The sequence below is a fragment of the Callionymus lyra genome, chromosome 4 (genome assembly GCF_982586985.1).
Source record: "Callionymus lyra chromosome 4, fCalLyr1.hap1.1, whole genome shotgun sequence".
NCBI lineage: Eukaryota > Metazoa > Chordata > Actinopteri > Syngnathiformes > Callionymidae > Callionymus > Callionymus lyra.
The window spans coordinates 19,586,520-19,607,703 of NC_141821.1; the positions used below are offsets into that span (position 1 = coordinate 19,586,520).

Here is a 21,184-nt window from a genome sequence, read left to right on the forward strand (position 1 = left end):
TGACTCTCAACCGCTCACTGCTGCCCACACTGCTGGTGGTGAGGAAGTGGGTGAGAGAAGACGGGGGTGTAATCAACACAGTAAACTCAGCTGTCCGGTCAAATGGCGGCGAGTCGCACGTACAAAAAGTGAGCGCAAAGATTCGCGTCGAGGTGTCACGACGAACGTGTGCAGCCAAGAGTTTCCTCGTGAAGCTGAGATGACTGCAGGACTTTGTTGAACAAGGACCTCATTCATTTTGTAACTACTGAAGTCACTGATATGATCAGAGTAACGGAAATATTCTCTATAGTTCAATAACGTAGTGCATCGCTCCGTCTTCAACACAGGCTCACTGTCGTGTGCAGCTACGAGGAAACATCAGAGGACAATGAAGGGTTAAAGTCACGAGCAACAGGTCAGGCGAAGGTAGCGTAACCTGTTGCTGCTGGACCAGCAAGTTGGTACTTTTTCCGAGTTTCTGGTCATTGAGTTGAATTTTGAAAGCGTCCAATATGATCGAACTATAACCTTGCCCTCCCTTTTTTTCATTTATAGTTGTTTTTTTCATTTTATCTTCTTCTTTTCCTTTTGAATGTATTTTTTGGTTCAATTATTTGCCTTTTTTCACCGTAAATGTAAAGGTTGCAATCGAGTCCCATTTGATTATGGATTAAAGTTCAAGAGTCAATATATAGATAAGACCGCACTTTTGAGAAGTTAATTTTCAATGTATAACATGTTTTTTTTTTTTATTCTTCTATTGTATTTAAACATTTTCACCACCAAAATGACCATTTCTAAACTTTATATAAATTTTCTCCATGTGTATTTTAATTTTTTATCGTTTAAAAAGTATTCTTCAAAGAGATACTGATCTGTTGAACATTCTTGAATCGATGAAATCATTTCACTTCAGTTAATGAGATGAAAATGTGCTAGAAAAGATGATTAGTGTAAATGGAATACAATAATATATGTTAAATAACATTGAAAATTCCACAGATTCAAATAGTTATTCAATATATAAAAACCGATTTGGAAAAAAATACCCCCCAAATTATTAATCATCAGCCAACATTGCCGTAAATGCAACAAGTCACTGATTATTTAACAGAATTGCGTGTAATTTGAACAAGTCGATTTTTGTCGTTGGAATAAAGGACGTCGGCTTTTACACTTCACTGCACAGCATGGGCGAAGTTCTGTCAACAACAGAAACAGGCTTGAAATATTTTGCTCATTTTTAGTTCGAGTTTTATTCAGCAACATTTTTCACAGTTTGCACAAGTTTGTACAGATTGATTCTAGAAGCTCAATGAAAACAAGCACATTCCTCCAAGTTTAACAGTGGATAGTAAGAGTGAGAAAATTCAAAGGATCCCTTTTTCTTTCCGAGCATCATCTATTTTTTATAACTTTTATTTTAAAAGTTGTTGACCTGACAAAAACAAACTGATGGTGTTAGACAAGAATTGCTCCCTGACATATTCACTCTTAATTTTTTCATTTAAAATGAGCAACAAAAAATGATGGAAGCCAAGAGAACCTACTTTAATACGCTCAGTTCTTTTGTAAATAAGTGAAAGGAAGAAGATAATGGATGGATGTATCGAGCCGCTCTTGAATCTGAAGCTGATGCAAGTCTGTTCCTTCGGGGTCGATCCAGGATCAGTGGTGTCTGCCGTTGTAGATGCGATTCCTCAGAACGACCACTGGAGGCAGATGGTGACGGACGCCGGCGTAGTGTTGGATGTGGTTGAACCATCGCGTCACATTCAGGTACAGTTCCTTCTCCTGAATGGTCAGGTCCACCTGAGGATAGATCAAGGCTTGAGCACATGAGATCATCTCGGAAACACAACAATCTCAAAGCAGGAGCGAGAGACTGTTTCTCAAGCATATAGACAAGGCTTGGATTAATAAACACAGTGAGCTTTAAATCCTGTAGAGCAGACCTGGGGCGCATCTATACGGCCCACATGAAGTCAAAGTAATACTATGAAACTAACCTTTTAGACATGCTCGATCTAAATGTTGTAGTACTAGTTCAACTCTACATAGAACTTGTAAAATGTCTTTGTTTAAAGAACTTTTTTGGTCCTTTTAATCTGTATTGGTATTATATATATATATATATATATATATATATATATATATATCTCAGCCTTTTTTTTACATCATTATATTTTTGAATGAAACATATATAGAATTATTGTAATAATAACACTTGTTTTGCACTGTAGAAGTATTTTATTTTATAATGTTACGTACATTAAATAGTCTATGTTTATGAATGTAATGAATAAGATAAATGAAATAAGATCCAATTAAACACTTATGCTTATTTTAGCCTTGCTTTGTATAACAGTCACTTTATAAAATCCGACAGCTGAGGAAATGACCTGATGTAGAATGTGACATTATATAGTCAGAATTACAAGCATCTTGATAACATCAAATATTTGCCTTTTTAATGGGATTTTTACTAGAAGAAAAATTTCACAATTATAAAGTTTTGTTGGCGCGTTCACACAACAAATCTAAGGAAATAAACATGCATTAATGAGACGGTGCAGATATTTTTGCAGCCGCTGTGATTCATGAAACACTTTAGACTTAGTATCACAACCACAGAACGGTCACGATGTTGTTTATCAGGAGGCGCTTGTGAACTAAATCCAATCAGACTGGTTTCATTTTTTTAATGAAGTGTATTTTGGCAAACTCCCCGGCTGGACAGCTACGCCAGCCTCCAACCATTTTGTCATCGGTCGGGTTCAGTGTCAGTGTGACCCTCCCGTCCATGAATTGAACATCGGGACAGGCCGTGGTTAAGGGTCGGCTTCAGCGCCCTCTGGTCCCCGAGGTTAAGAAGCACACTGAGCTAAAGTGACGCTGCGCTGCCTGGTGGCTGCGGCGGCCGTCCGTCCGTCTTGGCCACAAATACAGACATTAGTTGCATTTGATTCCTTTTTTTGTTTTAGCTTTTGTAATTAAGCAGGCGTTTGAAGCTTCATACGTGGTACTACAGTTTGCTGCTCCAACTTTAAGGAACCAATGGTGAGCAGTTCATACTTCAGTGCTACTCTTGTGTTCAATTGAAGGTTTTAATAAAGTTATTAACAATTTAAAGTGGTTGCTGCTTAGACATGAAAGACAAATGTTCATTTGTAATACGAATGTTTGTACGGGTAAATAAGTTGACTTACCATTAGTGAATGAACGCCATAGTACATGAAGGCATCAGCTAGAGTGAAGTGGGTTCCAGCCATGTATACTTTGTCTTGCAGGTAACTATCGAGGTCCTGAGAAACAAAATGAAAAAATTTGAGTTGCCACGAACAATTCAACTCCAACTTGTGCAAACACAACAAAGCCAGGGATCTTTTCGTGAATGTCATTCAAGGACTTTAAAACCATAAAAGTAAAAACCTTTTTTTTCCCCTGCTATTCTGCCGTTTAACTGCAGAACTACAGGAATACATCTTTACTTACTTCTTCACTGCTCAACCCAAGAATGAATGGAGGATAACAGCAGGTGTGTTAACCTACATGTCTGTGGGTGCGTGAGGTGCAAGTCTGGATCTTAGCGTGTGCTTTGTGATTAGGAATAATGTGTAACCTGAGGGTGTAGAGCATCTCTACCCATAACTGTCGACTAAGCACACAGATGCTGTTTGTTTACGCCGCTACCGAATGAATACAATCCTCACTTGCGGATCCAATGAAGCCGTCTTAAACTTGGGTGGCACGATGTGTGTTCCACAGTCCAAAGTCGTGCACGGAAGTGCTGGTCCCAGGGGAAGGGACCATCTTTAGCACTTGTGCGAGGGGAACACTCCATGCACACTGAGCATCTTGGGGGCAAATGGAGTTATTGTGCGGCAAGAGTGGATGATGCCAAACTAGGCATGAACACTGCAGACTTCCTTTTCTTCTGCAATCAGATCCTTGCCTTTCTTTAGCCTACAGCAAGTGAGTCGAAGCCCAGTCGACCATCATAGGAGCAGCAGTTCCCCTGCTACCCCCGCCCAGCACGGAGGTCACACAGAAGCTGAAGAAGCAAGTGCTCATTTTTACACACAAAACTATTTAAATACAATTTTAAAATGTACTCCTTAAAGTATTTTTTACAAGGGGTCTAAAATTACGATATAATTTCAACGATATTGGATCGATTCAACAGCACTGTATCTTTTTATTTCTTTAGGCTTTCTGATCACATTTTATTTTTACCAAAGCTATTAATTATTCAATAAACTTTAATAAAATAAATAATCATATGTTTTATTTGCAATTATCTGGCACTTCCGGCTGCTTGATGGCAGCAGTCATTACTTTCTCCGCAGCTAAAGGAAAAATAAAAACCTGTGACATCCTGACGATGACTGAGGACGAGAGGATACAGTTGACTCCAGCAGCTTTTACATCAAATGTTTGGATATATTTTGTTTTTAAAACAAATGAAAGCAGTTACGACACTCATCAGGAGTCGTGCTGTCTGTAAATCCTGCAGTGCGTGAATCGTTGCGCCTGAATTGTGATGCGTTTCGTCAGATTCTATGCCAGTACACACCACTTTTTATACGAGGATTACAGAAACAACTCTTTAGATCAAAACATGTTTCAACTGTAAACCTCAATCTATTTTAATAAACTTCCGACATCAGGTTCTTTTATTTACAGTATATTGAACTCAAGGAAATAAAAAAAAGACAACCAAATAACCCATTATTCATTTTCAAAAAGAGCAGTCTTGACTTGAAAATGAACATGATAGCATAGATATATGTTTCGCATACACATCTCGACCAAACCATTTATTTCCTCGTCCTGAGGTGAAGAGCATCACTTCTAAATGTCATCTTGATAACAACAGAATATGACTGCTGCTTGGGAAACAAGTGCTAAAGTTGTTGCTAAAGTAACGGGACAGGGGGGGCCACCGGGCGCCAGAGCGCAGCCGCTGACGGCGACTTCCTTCTGTAAGTGGCACCATTAAAATATTTAAAAGGCCTGTCCAGATAACATGCTGCCACACAGCATGACTCCTCAACCGAGCGGCTAAACATGTCACGCTGAGACGCGCACACACACACACACACACACACACACATGCACAGACACTTCACGCTGACAGGACAGTGCCAAGAGGCGCCAAGTGTCCAGCAGACCAGCGGCTCAAGATCCATTTCTCACTGACTGGTGTCCGGCACATTAAGGCACTTTCCTGCCATGAGGGCCCGTGTCACTGAAGGGCCATACATCAGTCTGTATCTGCCATGTGTGTTGTCACGAGACACAAAAATGCACGCACACACAAAAAGAAAGACCTTTAAGTTGACAAGGGAAAGGGCAGATTATAGTAGTGTAGGCAAGTGGTTTCCTTTGTTCGATGTCCAGAGTCTGTTCGGTTTCATCTGTGCTCATTTTCTTTGATTACAATAAAACAATGGGAATTCATCGACCTATATAACCTTTTATATTTCGTTGAAACTTTAACGTTATTTTATAAAGGTAGACCTTTACATGTACAGGAAAAAAAGACAGATGAACACGGACGTTGCTTCTTTTCGTAGATCTTTCATATCTGTAAATATACGCATGTATCTTTATTACACTGTGACATTTGTGATTCCTCAGTTCGACAAAAATGTTGGCATCTTTAGAAGATAATGCAATGAAAATATTCAAACCTCGAAAACTCTTGTGGACAGGTTATTTGGAAAATGTAATGTTTTAAATAGTTTATAACTCCCTCCTCCCTCCTTCTGTACTAGTGTATGTGTAAGAATGTTTATATTCGTTTATACATTTATCATTATCTTATTTGTTATTGTGCTTATTTAATTATTACTTGTCCTTTTATTAATGTATTTTTATAGTTATCCATATCTATTTATTATTCGTTTATTACAGTTTTAGTTTTCATTATTAATATGTATTATTGTATTTGTTATTATTTTTAACATGTGTAGTGTATACATTTTCATACATTTTCCCAATGTGGGCACGATAAAGGCAAATCACTCATTATGAAGGATTAGGACCTTACCGCCAATACATTTTATAGAATTACCTTCAGTATTGTTTTGACATCTTCTCTGGGACAGCCATCCAGCTTGGTGACCCTGAACTCCAGCCACTGCTGCACCACAGCTCTGAGCTCCGTCGAGTCCCCCAACAGGTCTGGCCGTTTGGCTTCTTTTGCTAGGTGGCAGGCGATGGTCACTAACCCCGTCAGCGGGGGGCCATTACTTTTCTGAAGCACTGGAACCTAAAAAAAAATCCAATAATAACATGGTTACTATTTTACATTTCACAATAACATTAACATTTAAGGTTAGTTAAACTAACTAAATATGTATTAAAATAAAATATAAAACGGTGTATCTGAGTAAGATTCAAACCCCTATGTAATATTGGAATACCTATAATATTTAAGCTAAAACTATTAATGGGCAAATATATATTGAAAGGCCACTATAAAACAATATCATACAGTGTTAATAGTTTATTTTCATCAATTAACAAAATGCAGTGAATGGACAAAGAGAAATGTCAAGTATCTGCCTGTATTTCTCAGCATTGATATCAATAATGACTAAATCTACAACTTCATTTGCAGAAATGCAGCCGCAAACTTGTAAGAACCTCCGCCATGTTTCACTGTAGCCTGTAGACACTCATTATTGTGCAGCTCTCCAGGTCTTCAACAAACTTCTGCTACAGCCAAATATTTCAAATTTTCAGTCAAGAGCACCTGCTGCCATTTTTCCTGTTCCTATGCTTTCATAGTTGAGTCGCTTGGCCTTGTTTCCATGTCGGGTGAATAGCTTTTTGGCTGCAACTCTTCCATGAAGACACATCTGGCCAGACTTCTCCGGACAGTAGATTGTGTACCTAGGTACCACTGGTTTCTTCCAGTTCTGAGGTGACGGCACGACTGGACATCTTCCGATTTCGAAGGGAAATAAGCTTGATGTGTCTTACATCTGCTGCACTAAGTTTGGCCGACCACTGCATCTATGATCCTCAACGTTGCCCGTTTCTTTGTGCTTCTTCAAAAGAGCTTGAACATCTTGAAACCCCAGTCTGCTTTGAAATATTTGTCTGGGACAAACCTTGCTGATGCAGTAGAACCTGTTGGTATAACTGGTTGATCATACACTTCACTAGAATCCTACAAAACCCCTGACTTTGTGCAAATGTACCTTTAAGAATTGATGCAGGTTTGAAGGCAAAGGATAGTAACAACAAATATTGATTTGATTTAGATTTATCCTTTTTTCGCTCACATTGCATTTTGTAAATTGATAAAAATAAACAATAATTTATATTTTTGAATGCATTCTTAGTTTACAGCATTTTTCACACATGCCTAAAACTTTTGCACAGTACTTATATACATGCTCATGCTCATACGGGCTCATTTCTTCATCACTAAGTTCAGTTTATTTTAAAAGGACTCTTCATTACCAACAATAATTTTGGTTAAAAATAAATGGTTGCTTCGTCATATCAAGAAATAATATTAACCTATTAAAAAAAGAGTGATCAGGGACATTTTTAAAGGAAAATTATCCACAAATACGTGTACAAACTCTATAAACAATTTCCCGAAGGAGACCTGCTGAGGGATCAATAAAGTTCTATCGATCTATAGAAAGAAATATGTTGTCATCGTTCTCTCCCAGCTGTGGCAGGCGCATGCGCAGTGCAGGAACCAACCTCCACATTGTGCTCGCGTGTGAATATGAAATAAAAGGTTATAAAGATAATCGCTTATCTCAAGGGTTTGTGGTTTAAATGTACGTTTTCCTGCCCATTTTATTTCATTAAAATTAAGCTTTATGATCCATAGACAGAACTAGCCTGTTAGCATGAGTCACAATAGCAGCGTGTGCTGCTCCATATTCAACCGACCTCCCTTTTTTATTCAAACCCTTCTAAAAGGATGAGTTCCAAAGAAAGATAATCTGTGTAGTGTCACCTTCTTATCTCCCTGGGTGCTGTATTTGTTCGCCTTTTTTAATCCTAAGTATTTCTCCAGCGACGACAGCTCTCGCAACGCCATGTTTGAGGCTGTTTGATGGACGAGTGAGCTGATTGGACGAGCGCCTCAAGTCCAGCCCACTAGAAATTGAATGACAGCTCATCTAACCAATAGGAACGACATACGAGTCTACATTGAGTTGCATCAGAGTTTAAAGCACACTTTTTTGGAATCGTTTATCGCAATAAAGAACAAATCATTATCTTTAACTTTATTCTGTGTTTTGTTCTAATTCGGGAAGTTAAAATGCGTAGTTTACATTCGATTATCAGAATAAGAACACGTTTATTGTCAATGTTATAAACACAACATATTTTTTTGTATAAACATATAACTTTGTGTGTTAGTCTTTGTATCCTTTGTTTTTTTATTTTTCTTTGATCTATGTTCTTTATCTTTAGAGTTAGATTGCATCATCTTGTTCTTTCTCTTTATTTATCTTTGTTCTTGTTCTTATTTTATTTTGATTTATTTTTTATGAAAAAATTGCTGTATTTTCTGTGGCTATTGGAAAAAAACAATAAAGTTCTACCTTACCTTACCTTACCTTATATAGATTATTTTGTGGTACAGAATATAATAATGAAAACGATTGAAATAAATATGTATTAAAACACAATAAGATGACTAAAATAAAAACAATAGTGGCACAAGCAATTCAATAATTAAATAATACAAATTAAAATCAAATTCAATCAAATAAATAATATTCATGGTCAGGAGAGCAGATGGGTAGATTGATTCGATGTTCTGGCTCAGATTGATGACTAGTCAACAAAACTCGTGGTGCATGCTTCATATCGGCGATAAAAATCGAAATGGCAGCAAAGGATCCATTTTCAATTTGTCGGGCATCCGTTTTTTGTTTTTATTTACCCAGGATGAAATGTCATCTGACAGTCCAATTTGTGTGTCTCAGGGAATTGTGTTTGGAGGAAAAGTGACTGTAAATTAGTCACCTTCAGTTAAGTTGGAAACAAATTAACAGTGAATAGGTTTTGGCTGCGAAGACAGCAAAGAAAGAAAATAAATGAACGAACAAGAAGAATACTGAGTAATTAAATGCACCTTAATGTAAATGTTTAGGGAGCTTGTTATAAGAAATAAAATAAATAATCAGAGTTTAATTTAAAATACATGTTTAACTTTTTTTAAACTCATATGTTCAGAGATTTATTTTTACCACTAAATAAATGGTCACTATTAATTGGTTGATGAAGCTTCATGAAACAGTGTCATATTGTTTAGAGGTCAGTAGGTGGTGCCATCACTTAAAACATGATGTGTCGTTTCATTAGAAAAGTTTTTCAAAACAAAGGTAAATAGTGCAGAGACCGCCATCTAGTGGACTGAAAATAATGACACTGTTACGTGACGCTTCATCAGTCCATCAGTACCGCTTAATTTTCATTCATACATTCATTTTTTACCGCTTTATCCCTTACCAGGGTCGCGGGGAGACTGGATCCTATCCCAGTATCATAGAGTGAGAAGCAGGGGACACCCTGGACAGGACGCCTGTCTGTCGCATGGCACACAAAGACATTCACACACACTCTCACACGGCTAAAGTTCTCAATCAACCTCTGTATGTTTTTGGACTGTGGGAGGAAACCGGAGTGCCCGGAGTAAACCCACGCACTTGTCATAGTTCTAATTTTATCTATGAATTTGTTAATTCATTCTTTCTCACTGTTGCTGAGCCTTTTATGTAATATTTTGTTTTACCATCAACAAGAAAGGCATCACATTTTCTGTTTGTCGTCTCTATCAGTCTAGGTTATATTCATAATTAACGACAGGTATAATCATGACCTTTTTTTTCTTTTGCTTTATTAGTGATTAGTGTGTAACCAAACATATGACAACAACACTAGTTGCATACAAATTCCCTTTTTACGTTTTAAAAGGGATTAAAATAGTTTATTTTAATTTAAATAATAAATCTTATTGTCAAAATAATTTCAGTATTATGAATCACATATTAGCGTTTAAATAAATAAAATTATAACATATATAATATATATTAAATATACATTTGAATATCACCTGGTTGAAGTATGAATAGAAATTACATTCATTCAAAAGAAAAGCGAGTGAGTGACTTTAAATCACATGTGTCAAACCGGTCCAGTAAAGGGTCAGGGTGGTGTAGGTTTTTGTTCCAACCAGTCAAGCACACATGAGTTGAACCAATCAGGCGTCTGAAGACAGTAATCAATTAATTGTCAGTCAGGTGTTGCTTGTTAAGCCGACACCTGATTGGTTAACTCATGTGTGCTTGACTGGTTGGAACAAAAACCTACACCACCCTGACCCTTTACTGGACAGGTTTGACACCCCTGCTTTAAATGCATCACATCTCATACAAAGCCTGGGAAATTAATTCATAAATGCGAATAGAAGCCTTTTGAATTCTAACCCTAATCCTAACCCTAACCCTAACCCTAACCCTAACCCTAACCCTGCATATTTCCAATTAAAAACTCAGTTGAAATTCATAAATAATGAAACTTATTAAAATGTAAATATTCTGTAATTTTATCAACAAATTAATGTCCTGTTTCCCCTTCTAGCAGCTACACAGGATGCAATGGGACGGACACCCTGGACAGGTTAGCAGTCATATGTAGACAGACAACCAGACACGCTCTCATACTTACAAGTCACCAATTAACCCTCGAATGATTGTAGGTTGTGGGAGGAAAGCAGAGTGCCTCAAGGAAAACTATGTAAAAGCAGGCAGATAATAAAATTATTTCTTTGCTTTGCAAAATATCGTCTTTTCGAGTGGAGAAGGTTTCTAACAGCGCTGTAGGGGAACATGAATCTGTAGGTCCTGCTGCCACAGAGAATCAAAGTCATGCTATAGACTTAATTAAGACACAATTATCAAGTGTGTCATGCTATAGGTCAATCACGACAATTTAAATTGAATTTCTGGTCTTTCCATTCCAATAAAGGCGGCGGCGGCTCAGCCTTCATGTGAGCTACTTCCAGTCCCCTCGCTGTGTACAGTTAATATAAAAGAACAGATGATATTTTTAAACCCAATTTGTTGAGATCCCGCTGTCCCAGAAAACAGATTAATTAGAAGAATGAGTACACATACGATCACAAATGATTAGATGCCACGGAACAATGTAAGTCTAATTCACTCTTTTTTTCCGCCGTTTCCCCAGATAGTTTATAGGCTCTAGCACGTCATACACTTTTAACCGACTAGGAGTTCCATAAATACACGCCCGCAGCGGTAAAGAGCGTCTCCTTTAACTAAATGCCTTGAAGCTGCCACATCCTGTCTGTACTCAGGCGGGCTGAGGACAGCGATCCTCAGTACCCAGGACTAACTGTAGCCTGTGGGAGTTTGTCGATTGTGATACGCAATATGGGGTCACATTAGTAAGGAAATCTACAGTGGAGGGGGGGGGGGGGTCAGGCATACTGCTGCGGGGCTTCCAAGAGGAGGGCATAGCCATAAACACAGCCTCAGAACATACCTCTTCCTGGTCTGCAAACCCACAATATGCTGTTACACTGATTCGTCTGGCCCAGGATGTGCAGCCTCTGCCCCGGCTGTCTCCTCCTTTACCTTCCTTGACCTGCGACCCACGGAACAATGGGGGCGGATCCGTAGTGACTACAGGAAACATGAACGCTGTCAGGACGGATTGGTGAAATTGCACATTGGTGCTCAGTCGGATCCCCCCTCGAAAAGTGAATACAGGGACAGGCGTGAAGCGGCTGGGTGGGGAAGGAAGCTGTGAGACGAATAAAAGAATACAGATGTGAGCAGTCAAATCTCTGCCTCACATGCTGGAGGAATCACTAGGAATATATCGGTGCATTTCAGTGTTTTCTTTTAAATTTTCCAGGCTGTATCAACTTGTTTGCAACAGCAAGAGACAAAGTAGGGAGTAAAAAAGAACAACACTCTCATTCAAGACCAGACCTTTCGCTATGACCGCTGCATAATCACCAGAATGTCTTCTGCCGGCTCAAATGATACATAAGTAGGTCACTGATGCCTTTCTAAGAAGAAGAGGGGTTTCATCTAATAGAGAGGATGACAAACTCTATCGAACAAGAAGACACATGTTTTAATACAGTGCAAAACTTTCTTTTTTTTCTCCTGAATCTCCTTGAAATACAAACACACATTTTTACTTATTTTTCTTATTCATTCCTTGCATTTAGCATTTGAAATTATTACAATCTGGAGCCAGTGGATGACTTTTACTTTTGAAAACTTGTCCTTAAAGAATGATAAAAAAAAACTCACAAACGTACACGTACAATTTAAAAATGTTTGATTTTTTTTGTTTGTGTTATTTTCTGATAATTATTGGGCTAAATATTGCGAGTTTTTTTCTGGGTTAAATTGTGAAATTAATCATTTATGCAGGTTTAATGTCTGAGTTTTCTATAAAGGAAATTAAAACCAAAAACCTTAAGGAATCACAGAAAGAAGAATGGATTTCTGGTATTATGGTACAGGGTACTGTCCATCCCTGCTTAACTTGTCAAATACTACAAAGAAATCTTATAAAATACATCTTCTAGGGGCTTTGCAGTGTGTTGACCTTCTTTTTAATGCATATAAACTTCAAAATTACATTTTTTTCTAGCCAAAAAGACAAGTTGCAAGTGTAACATTTCAGGACTGTTTTTGACACATTTGATAGTGACGAAAAAGAGCCTCAGTTTGTAGAAATGGGATCCAGTCGTCTGTCGTTTAAGGTTGTATAAGCCAACATATGTGTGTGTTATTATTAGATCAACGGTTCTGTTTCAAAAAAATGGAGCCAGTTTTTGTTGCCTGTCGTGAGACCAGTCGAACGCTATTCGCCGGGGAAATCTTCATGACATTTCTGAAGTCTTTCCCCAACCGAAAAAGTGAGAGTCCACGGTCTTCTTCACGGCTGCCGGCTCTTCCAGTCGGAGGAGAGTCGTCGGACGATGCCAGGAACGTGGCGTCTCCAGGCGCGGCCTTTGGGCCTTCATGACGACAACAGTGATGGGATTATAGGAGCCACCCCTGCTGCTGGAGAATCTGGCACCCAAAGGCTAAAAAAACAACCACACACACACACACACACAGACTGACATGCAAATGAGGGTTCGTTAGGCGATGTTTACAACCGGGATGGAAGGTTTACAAGCCGGTGACAAGGGTGGAGTGATGACATTTTGTGGCATTTCATGTCTTTTCCTTAACACGAGATTAACATTAAAAAAAAGAAGAAAAAAGCCGGTGTGTGTGTGTGGAGTAGAGATAGTCCGATCAGGAGAAGCCCCCCCTCAAGACAAACAAACGACTAATAAAGCAGTTCCTCCATTTCCTCATCCTCATGCTTACATGCCAACCCAGAGGACTGAGGGACACGCTGGGGGCCACGGCACCAGCTCACAGTAATAACAAACCTAGTCTCTGCCTCCCAGCCAGCATAAGTCACTTAAGACTATTAATTACAGCTCACAATTTCCTCCCGCTCGTCGCAGTTACCATGTCCCCTTCAGACAAACAGCCACAGAGGGAAGATCTTGATTATTATAGCTTCTGAAAAGTCAGATTGTCTTTTATTTCAGATTCCACTGCAGGTGTGTGTGAGAGCGTCGTCCTCCAATCAGATGAGATCAGTTTGTACCTGTAAGAGTCAAGGTGCGCTATTGATGGAAAACCCCCAATAAGCTCTGGGATAAATGTCATACAAATCAAGTGGGATTAAACTATGAACAAACACCGAATGCACTCTTACTCTTCCTTTAACGCTGTTATCATTTTGACCAGCAGGAGGCGCTGTGGCTCTTCCGAAGAAAGGAAGAAATCGAACCGCGACCAACAGCTGAATTTTATAAAATCGGTTTGAGAGCTTGGAAAATGAAGATACTTATCAGGAATGTGATTGAAAAGAGCTGTTGATGACTTGTTTCGCTTTAAAATCAATCGTGCGAACACAGTTAAAAAAAAAAGGAAATAAAAAAAAAAATCATGTTTATTTCTCTTATTCGGTGACATTGTTACCTAAGCATTGAAGTTGTTTACTTTTAAATTCATGCTCTTATCGTACAGATTCCACATTGAACAATAGAGGTTAGGATATGCACTTAGTTTGCATCCATTTGTAAATATATTTATAGTTATTTACGTGTGTACTTTTAAAAAAAAGTTTAGATCAAATACAATTTTTTTTTTCAAAACATTTAATACCAAAATTAACATTTTAACCTTAATATTAAAAACAAATAATTAAATAAAACGGGACCCTTTAAAGTACTGACTTTTCTTTTTGACGAATGTAAAATTTAGTCATACTTCAACCAGGTGAAAATGTATACTCTATGTATTATAATGTATTTATTAAATTGTAATGTGTAATTTATGATTTTGACAATAAGATTTATTATTTAAATAAAAATAAACATAATTCAACATAAATTAAAACATAAAAGGGAATTTGTCTGCAACCAGTGTTGTCACACACATAAGAATAAAATATGTTACACAATATTGTAAGATTTTTGATCCGTCCCCTAAAGTATATTTGTTAAATGAACATTATAATAACAAATTGCATTCAATTTTATCAATTAAGGATTTTATTTTTCAATTCTCTCTATTCTAAATAAAATGAAATGTTGTACTTGTAATATATGCCAAGAATTACATTGTGTATTTTAATGTGAAACTTAACATATATTTTGGGATAACTCAGAGGAAACCTCTGCTGAGAGCGATTCTTCCCCTTCATCTATCTTCATATCTTTAAGCCATTTAGTTGATTCACTACCTCTGAGGCGCTAAAGTAAAAGCTTAGGCCGACACTTGTCTCTCCTATGACTGTGTCCGGTATATCCCTTCAGTTTGGCACTTTATGGCCTTCTTGAGATGGTGGACGTGTGTGTGTGTGTGTGTGTGTGTGTGTGTGAGTTAGTGAGGAGGACGAGTGGAAGAAGCAGGGAGGGTGTGGAGAAATAGATATAGAGAGATTCACTGGGTTATTTGTCCCTCTTCCACCGTCTGTGAGCCAGGAATCATGGTCCGCATGACAGGTCGCCAGCCCCGTCGGGGGTGATCTATATGAGACCCTCTTTATTGGCAATTTCAACTCAGGGACAGATGAGACTGCAGCCAGTCTGCTGGACAGCCGGGCGATGATGAAAGCGCTCAGGACTCACCTGTGACTGGCGCACTGGAAGGAGAAAAATAATGCAACAGAGGTTATATGTGGAGCTATGTGTTGTGTGCGTATGTGTGGATGTTCCAGCCACGAAGTGTGTGTCTGCGCTGCATATAGTGTACGGCCGCTGTCATGCCCAGAGGTCTCTCCGGTTAGTGTGGAGAGAATCACCATGCGCTGATGCAGGAGCGGTTGCAATGAAGAAGGTTTGGAAACTTTACATATTGCAGAAGTGTAGGGTGAATAATTCAAATCAGGGTTGTGCTCGAAAACAGTGCACGAGTTAAAAGAGTGACAGAAGTGCAACGCTGGGTTGGTGTCCAAAGACATGTATTCAATTGAACCTGAAAATGTCACTTTTTCTTTCTTCAAAATAGTTAATAAAGGTGAGTGTATCCCCAAATGAATTCATATTTGACTCATAATTGCTTTGTTTATCATTTTTCATATATCCTTTCTAAACAACCAGGATTGTTTTTTTGTCAAATCCTGCAACTCTCACCCACCACGATACCAAAACGTTACTTTAGGATTCTTCTTGAACTGAAACAGAACTCTCCTCTCTCAACATCCTGCACGGGTTGACACTGATATCACATTCAGCTCTCTCCCACTGTCTGCGAAACACATTTCCCATTTTTCAAAGTCTTGAATCGCACAAGGCAAATCACTGGGAACTAGCATGACAACATTCAAGCTCTGAGCAGACAATATATCCCGGGGCCATTCCTCCTTCCAACGCACTGCTGAATGAAAGACAGAAGCTTGCAAAGTGACGAACACCATGAAATAGCCCTGTAATGAACGATTGCTCTCATATGAGACAGTCGGTTCAGTCAGTACCAGCCATTAGACCCGCCCCGCTCTGTTCACTGTTAACCGATTAATACAGTCTGCGAGGCATTGATCTGTTGTCTGCTTGCATGAATGAGAGACAATCCAGATCATAGCATAACATAAATTATATGGTAATATGGTCACTCTCCAGTTCAAAACAATCAGAATCAGAAAAAGCTTTATTGCCAGTGACGTCAGAACAAAACAGGAATTTTGTATTTTGCTCGATGAAGTGGAAAAAGCGGGACAATCACCAAGGCAACCTAAATTGTTTTAAATATATAAATATATGTATAAGTATATATGTATATCTTCTTCTTTTTTTTGAACAGACAGTAGCTAAAACAATAGATTACATTTCTGCTGGTTTGATTATTACTGTCTGATTATTACTACTCTCACTCTTACTAAACTAAACTAGGGGAAATTAATAAAACACAAACTTTGTATTGGACCAATTTGTTTGCGGAAAAAAACAGTCGGGGGCTCATGATAAATGATGAACGATTGCTAGTCATGCTATTTTATTTTTGTTGCTTGTTTTATTGAATTACCTGGATCAGAGACATAGATTTTAAGGCAGAGTGCCATCTATTGGCCTTTCGAAATTAAGACACTGTATCATGAAGCCCCACCAACCCATCACTAGTAATATTTGGAAGTACTTATGTACTACTTACGTGGTTTTATCTGTTTATGATGACAGATATGATCATGAAGAAGTCAAACTATTTGTCCTTATAAATAAATGTCCTTTAACCTTTGTGTTATCTCAGGGTCAAGGTTTCCCTTGTGTTGTGAACACATTTGTTTTCGGGCCTACGAGTCACCTTGACCCTGAGATAACACATGTGTTTGACGTATCCCTTGTGTTGTCCCTGGGTCAACACAAAGGTTAAAGGCTAAATTAAAGGTTCATTCTGTGTTCTAATTTTTGTTTACCTTTTTGCTTTATTTATCTAGTATGTAATTGTATGCAAGCAACATCCCTGTTTTTTTTTCTGTAATTAATATTTATTTTTAAGCCACGGCAGTAATTACTGTATCATCTGCCCCTCATTACCAAGTGAGAAATAACTCCAAATACTTGTAAGACCCTAAAGAAAAAGGGCAAAACATTGTTATGCTTCTTCCCATCAAAAAATAAGCTGTTCCCATTTTTCTATTCTAGATTTGGTCCGAGGTCCCTAAATATATTCCTATCTACCATTCTAGCCATTAATCAGACGAGGGAAATCTACTTCCCTGCTTAGGTCTATGAGCTCGCTCTTTTGGCCATGACCCAGAGTTCACTGCCAATTGTGAGGGCACGAACGAAAAATACGATACAATATACCGTATAATTCACACTTAAAACTGCTTTTTTTTAAAATATTCGCCCCCTCTGGATATGTAGACAGTGCTTCAGTGGCAGTTAGAGGCTATTTTGTAAGTTTGAATGCATTAATCCATCGTATGTTTTCACTTGCAAATTTGACTCCCAATGTTATGGTGGTTCTCAGAGTGAGAAGTCGATTTAATAAAGATTCTGAAGTGAATTTAATTATCTAAAAAATACATTTTTTTGACAGAATATATATTGTTGGTCCAAACATGTGCGACAATGTATTACTAATGTATTGTAGAAATAATAATAATAATAATAATAATAATAATAATGAAACATGCAATATTATTTTTTCTATGCTTGTCTCAAATCGTGCAAGTCAACATGTGTGTTACCCACCATGATGTCAGTCCTCTTCAGCGTTGTCGTCCTTTCCCCGTCCTCCAAGTACACACAACATCTAATTAACTTAATAAAGTGTAGCAATTCTGACATTTAAGGGCCTAATTTGTTCCACAGCGGCCGACTGGCTGACCGTCACAAGAGATAACAGGAACTGACAGGATCAGAAAAGCCTGTTTATCTGGGGGTTTAAAAGCTGAAAAAAGAGGTCTGGACGGACGATAGGTGCTGCCCTGCTCATGTGTGTGTGTGAGAGACAGGGCTGGTTATTACTTAAATGGTATATGAAGAGTGAATACCGCTTTCTAAGCCTATCAAATGTGTCCATCTATTAGCTTGACTTTATGACCTTTGCCGCAGGTTTATCCAAATTTGCTGGTGGCGCTTCATGCCTCATGTTCTGTCTTTGCAAATCTCCCTCTTAATAAAGCTATCAGATTTACAAATAGAGAGAGAAAGAAAAACAACAACTGGCAAACACACACACACACACACACACACACACACACATACAGCAGAGTTCTGTTTGCAGATACAGCCAGAAACAATCTACCTGCAGTGACCTGCCGGAGCTGGAGGCTATACGCATCCTCCATCAAAACATCAGCGACAAAGAAGTCACATTTCTTTCTCGCGCCATCCTTTCTTGCCACCTACGACCCGTAACCCATTTATCTTTAGATAACTTTGTCAAATTGTCAAGCAAACTCTCCGATGGGAGCTCAACTCAAAGCTTATTACTGGGGAACCGGTGCAGGCCAACAATGGTCACCGCTAAATGGATATTCCCAGTGAGACCTTGTATCTTCAGTCGGACTTCAAAACTCTCGAGTAAATAACAGGTTTAAATATCTTTCCAGCAAGCTGGACCACAATGCTAACCCTGGTTTACATAGTTACATGGTTATCTGATGTTTAAAGGAGCACAAGGTTAGTGGCTGGAAATAAGAGTTGCAGTTAAAAACATCAGCTCTTCCAGCTGGTGACGAAGCTTCATGAAACAGTCTCATATTGTTTAGAGGTCAGTAAGTGGCGCCATCAGTTTAAAAAAGGTTTGATTCATTAGAATAGTTGTTTAAAACATAGTAAAATAGTGCAGAGCCCGCCATCTGGCAGGCTATGAAAATAATGACACTGCTTCATGAAGCTTCATCAGACCATCACTAGTTCCAGCACATCACAAACTCTATAAAAAATAATGACCTAAAACCTTTTATAGCTGTGTATTCATTACAAAAATCCAAACATTTTTCTGATATTGGAAAACACTGTCACACCTCTGAGGAACATGATCGCAACGAACTAATCATCAAGCACTAATCATGCTTTGGTGTACAAATCAAGCGCCCCCAATGTTTAGAGTTAGATTTTCTAAGTTGCAACTGGTGTGAAAGTTGGTCATTGAAGATGTCTCGCTGAGTTAAAGGTGAACTTGGGTAAAAAAACAATAAAATAAAATAAAAAAAATCCTGGATCTCTATTTGCTGTTAGCCTCAGGTATGTCAGAGCAAAAGAAACTGTGGCGCAATCATCAATTATCAAAGTGAACCACAAACACTTTTGATGCCGATCCAAACAAGTCCAGTCAAATCTGCCCAAATTCCTCCTTTTTTTCAATTACAACATTCTTGTTTAAGCACACTAGTGATTTATATATAAATGATTTTGGAATGAGAACTTGGATTTGGAAATGTCATTTATTTGATTTGCTGCTGAAGGTGAGAGCTTACAAGATTTTTTAAGAGGTCAATAATAGTATAACATAAATCAGATTAAATTTAATTTTTAGTTCCTGATGTGCTGAGAGTGTGAGGGCTGCACCCTTTCTATTCCAAGAACACACGCTCCATCACAAGACAATTCTATCCTCTTCTTATCAGAACACTAACCCAAGAAAACTAGACTCGCAGAGACAAGGGACTCTTTCATTATTTGTTGTAATTTTGTACACTGAGAGATATTCTTCCCTCAGATTATAGTGAAATTTCCAATATATTTTGACCGATATGCCATTTTCCAGTGGTGATAAATTCATCTTTACTACTTTATAACAGACATGATTCACTCCATTTGAGACATAATACATTAATGCATTTAAAAAACATGTAATGTATTCTGTCACACAATGTCTCATATCGATAATAAGTTGTAAATTAGCAATATCATATTTCCAATCGTCCAATAAACAAAGACATGACAATGGCTGCATCTAACACTGTTTTCAATAAGGCTAGGAAGTGTTTAGTTCACTTATAAACGTTGCTCCTGTGTTTGAGTGATACTGTTGCTCTCTTTGAAACATGTGATTCATAATATGCTAGATGCTAATAATAGCACCAAACATGTTAGGGGCTATAGTCTATTATAACATGACCCTGAAACATAGATAAACAGGACACAAAAAGCATCGGTTAAAAATACAACTTCATTACTTCATTCTTACAATTCAGGGAGAACACAGTGAATCCTCACCAACCATCCGTACGACTAGCATTATTTTAACACTATCTGTGTGCATGTGAGTGATTGTGTTAACCCTGATGCTTTATGACACGTCGCCCTGGCCACTGCGCTATTCCCGTCCGTGAGACCTTTGTTTCATGAATAATTTGCTACTGTTAATCTTGAGCCGCCTTGATTTATTCCTGGATGCGTTCGACCCGTCAACACGGGATCCGCAGACGAACGACGGCGATAAACACATCAAACGAAAGGCAGGTTTCAAGACGAGTATGTGAATTTACTGCCCGGGAAGTTTGTTGATTTTTATCAGTGAAGATTTATCTGTAATAACAACAGCAGACTATATAGACGTCTACCCATGTCATCATTTGTGTAGCCTTCAGTCTGACATCCCAGTTAGCGGTGTAATGACCCGTAACTGATATCGTTCATTTGACTCTATGTAGGTCAATGTCAGCCACGGATTTTAAACCACTGACCACAAACAAAATCAATAGCAGGTGGATGTAATTCAGCAGATTTATGTATATATATCTTTATTTATTCACCATGTCATTATGGCAACAGCGTTTTTATTTTATTTTCATGTTTTAACGAAAAAGATATTTAAAATAATAAGATAACTAGTTAAAAAGTAAAAATAATAAGTACTATTTTGAAGTTCTTTTTTTGCGCGTCTACTGTTTTTTAGTATAAGTATTTAGTGAAGAAAAGCGTTTCATTTTAAATGCTTCTTCGCTACATTGACATTTCTGGACATTTCTGAGGCCAACAATCATTCAGGCCAATGCTTGTTTGAAAAACAAAAAGAGCAGATAGGCTGCCAGTGGAAGTTCAGGTGCTGGCTAGCTTGTTTGGGGACGGACCCCCCTGAGGTATCCTGTTGGGGTCCAGTTGTTTAGGCTCAGGGGCTGAGCAGGGATATATGTTGGAGGA

At 38.2% G+C, this 21,184-nt stretch overlaps 2 protein-coding genes across 2 annotated transcripts in view; one reads left to right on the forward strand and one right to left on the reverse strand.

The window, feature by feature from the left end:
• The window catches only part of pdcd6 (programmed cell death 6), a 160,993-nt gene extending 141,468 nt beyond the window's left edge, over window positions 1-19,525 (forward strand). Inside the window, exon 7 of the transcript XR_015710900.1 lies at window positions 19,509-19,525. The gene's annotated coding sequence lies outside the window, so the exon portion shown is untranslated. The remainder of the gene's footprint in view (window positions 1-19,508) is intronic.
• On the reverse strand, window positions 1,212-8,081 carry eef1e1 (eukaryotic translation elongation factor 1 epsilon 1). The gene is made up of 4 exons (XM_087789073.1): window positions 7,976-8,081; window positions 6,062-6,259; window positions 3,192-3,287; window positions 1,212-1,794 (listed from the first exon to the last, which is right to left on the reverse strand). Exons 1-4 carry the CDS (start codon window positions 8,057-8,059, stop codon window positions 1,651-1,653), a joined length of 522 nt encoding a protein of 173 aa, XP_087645199.1. The 5' UTR covers window positions 8,060-8,081; the 3' UTR covers window positions 1,212-1,650.
• Window positions 19,526-21,184: the final 1,659 nt, after the last annotated feature.

Coding starts and splice junctions, on each gene's coding strand:
- eef1e1 (XM_087789073.1), bottom strand. CDS start 8,059: ATGGCGTTGCGAGAGCTGTCGTCGCTGGAGAAATACTTAGGATTAAAA. Junction 3,288..6,061: donor ATGTCAAAACAATACTGAAG/GTAATTCTATAA, acceptor TTTGTTTCTCAG/GACCTCGATAGTTACCTGCA. Junction 1,795..3,191: donor ATGGCGTTCATTCACTAATG/GTAAGTCAACTT, acceptor ATCTATCCTCAG/GTGGACCTGACCATTCAGGA.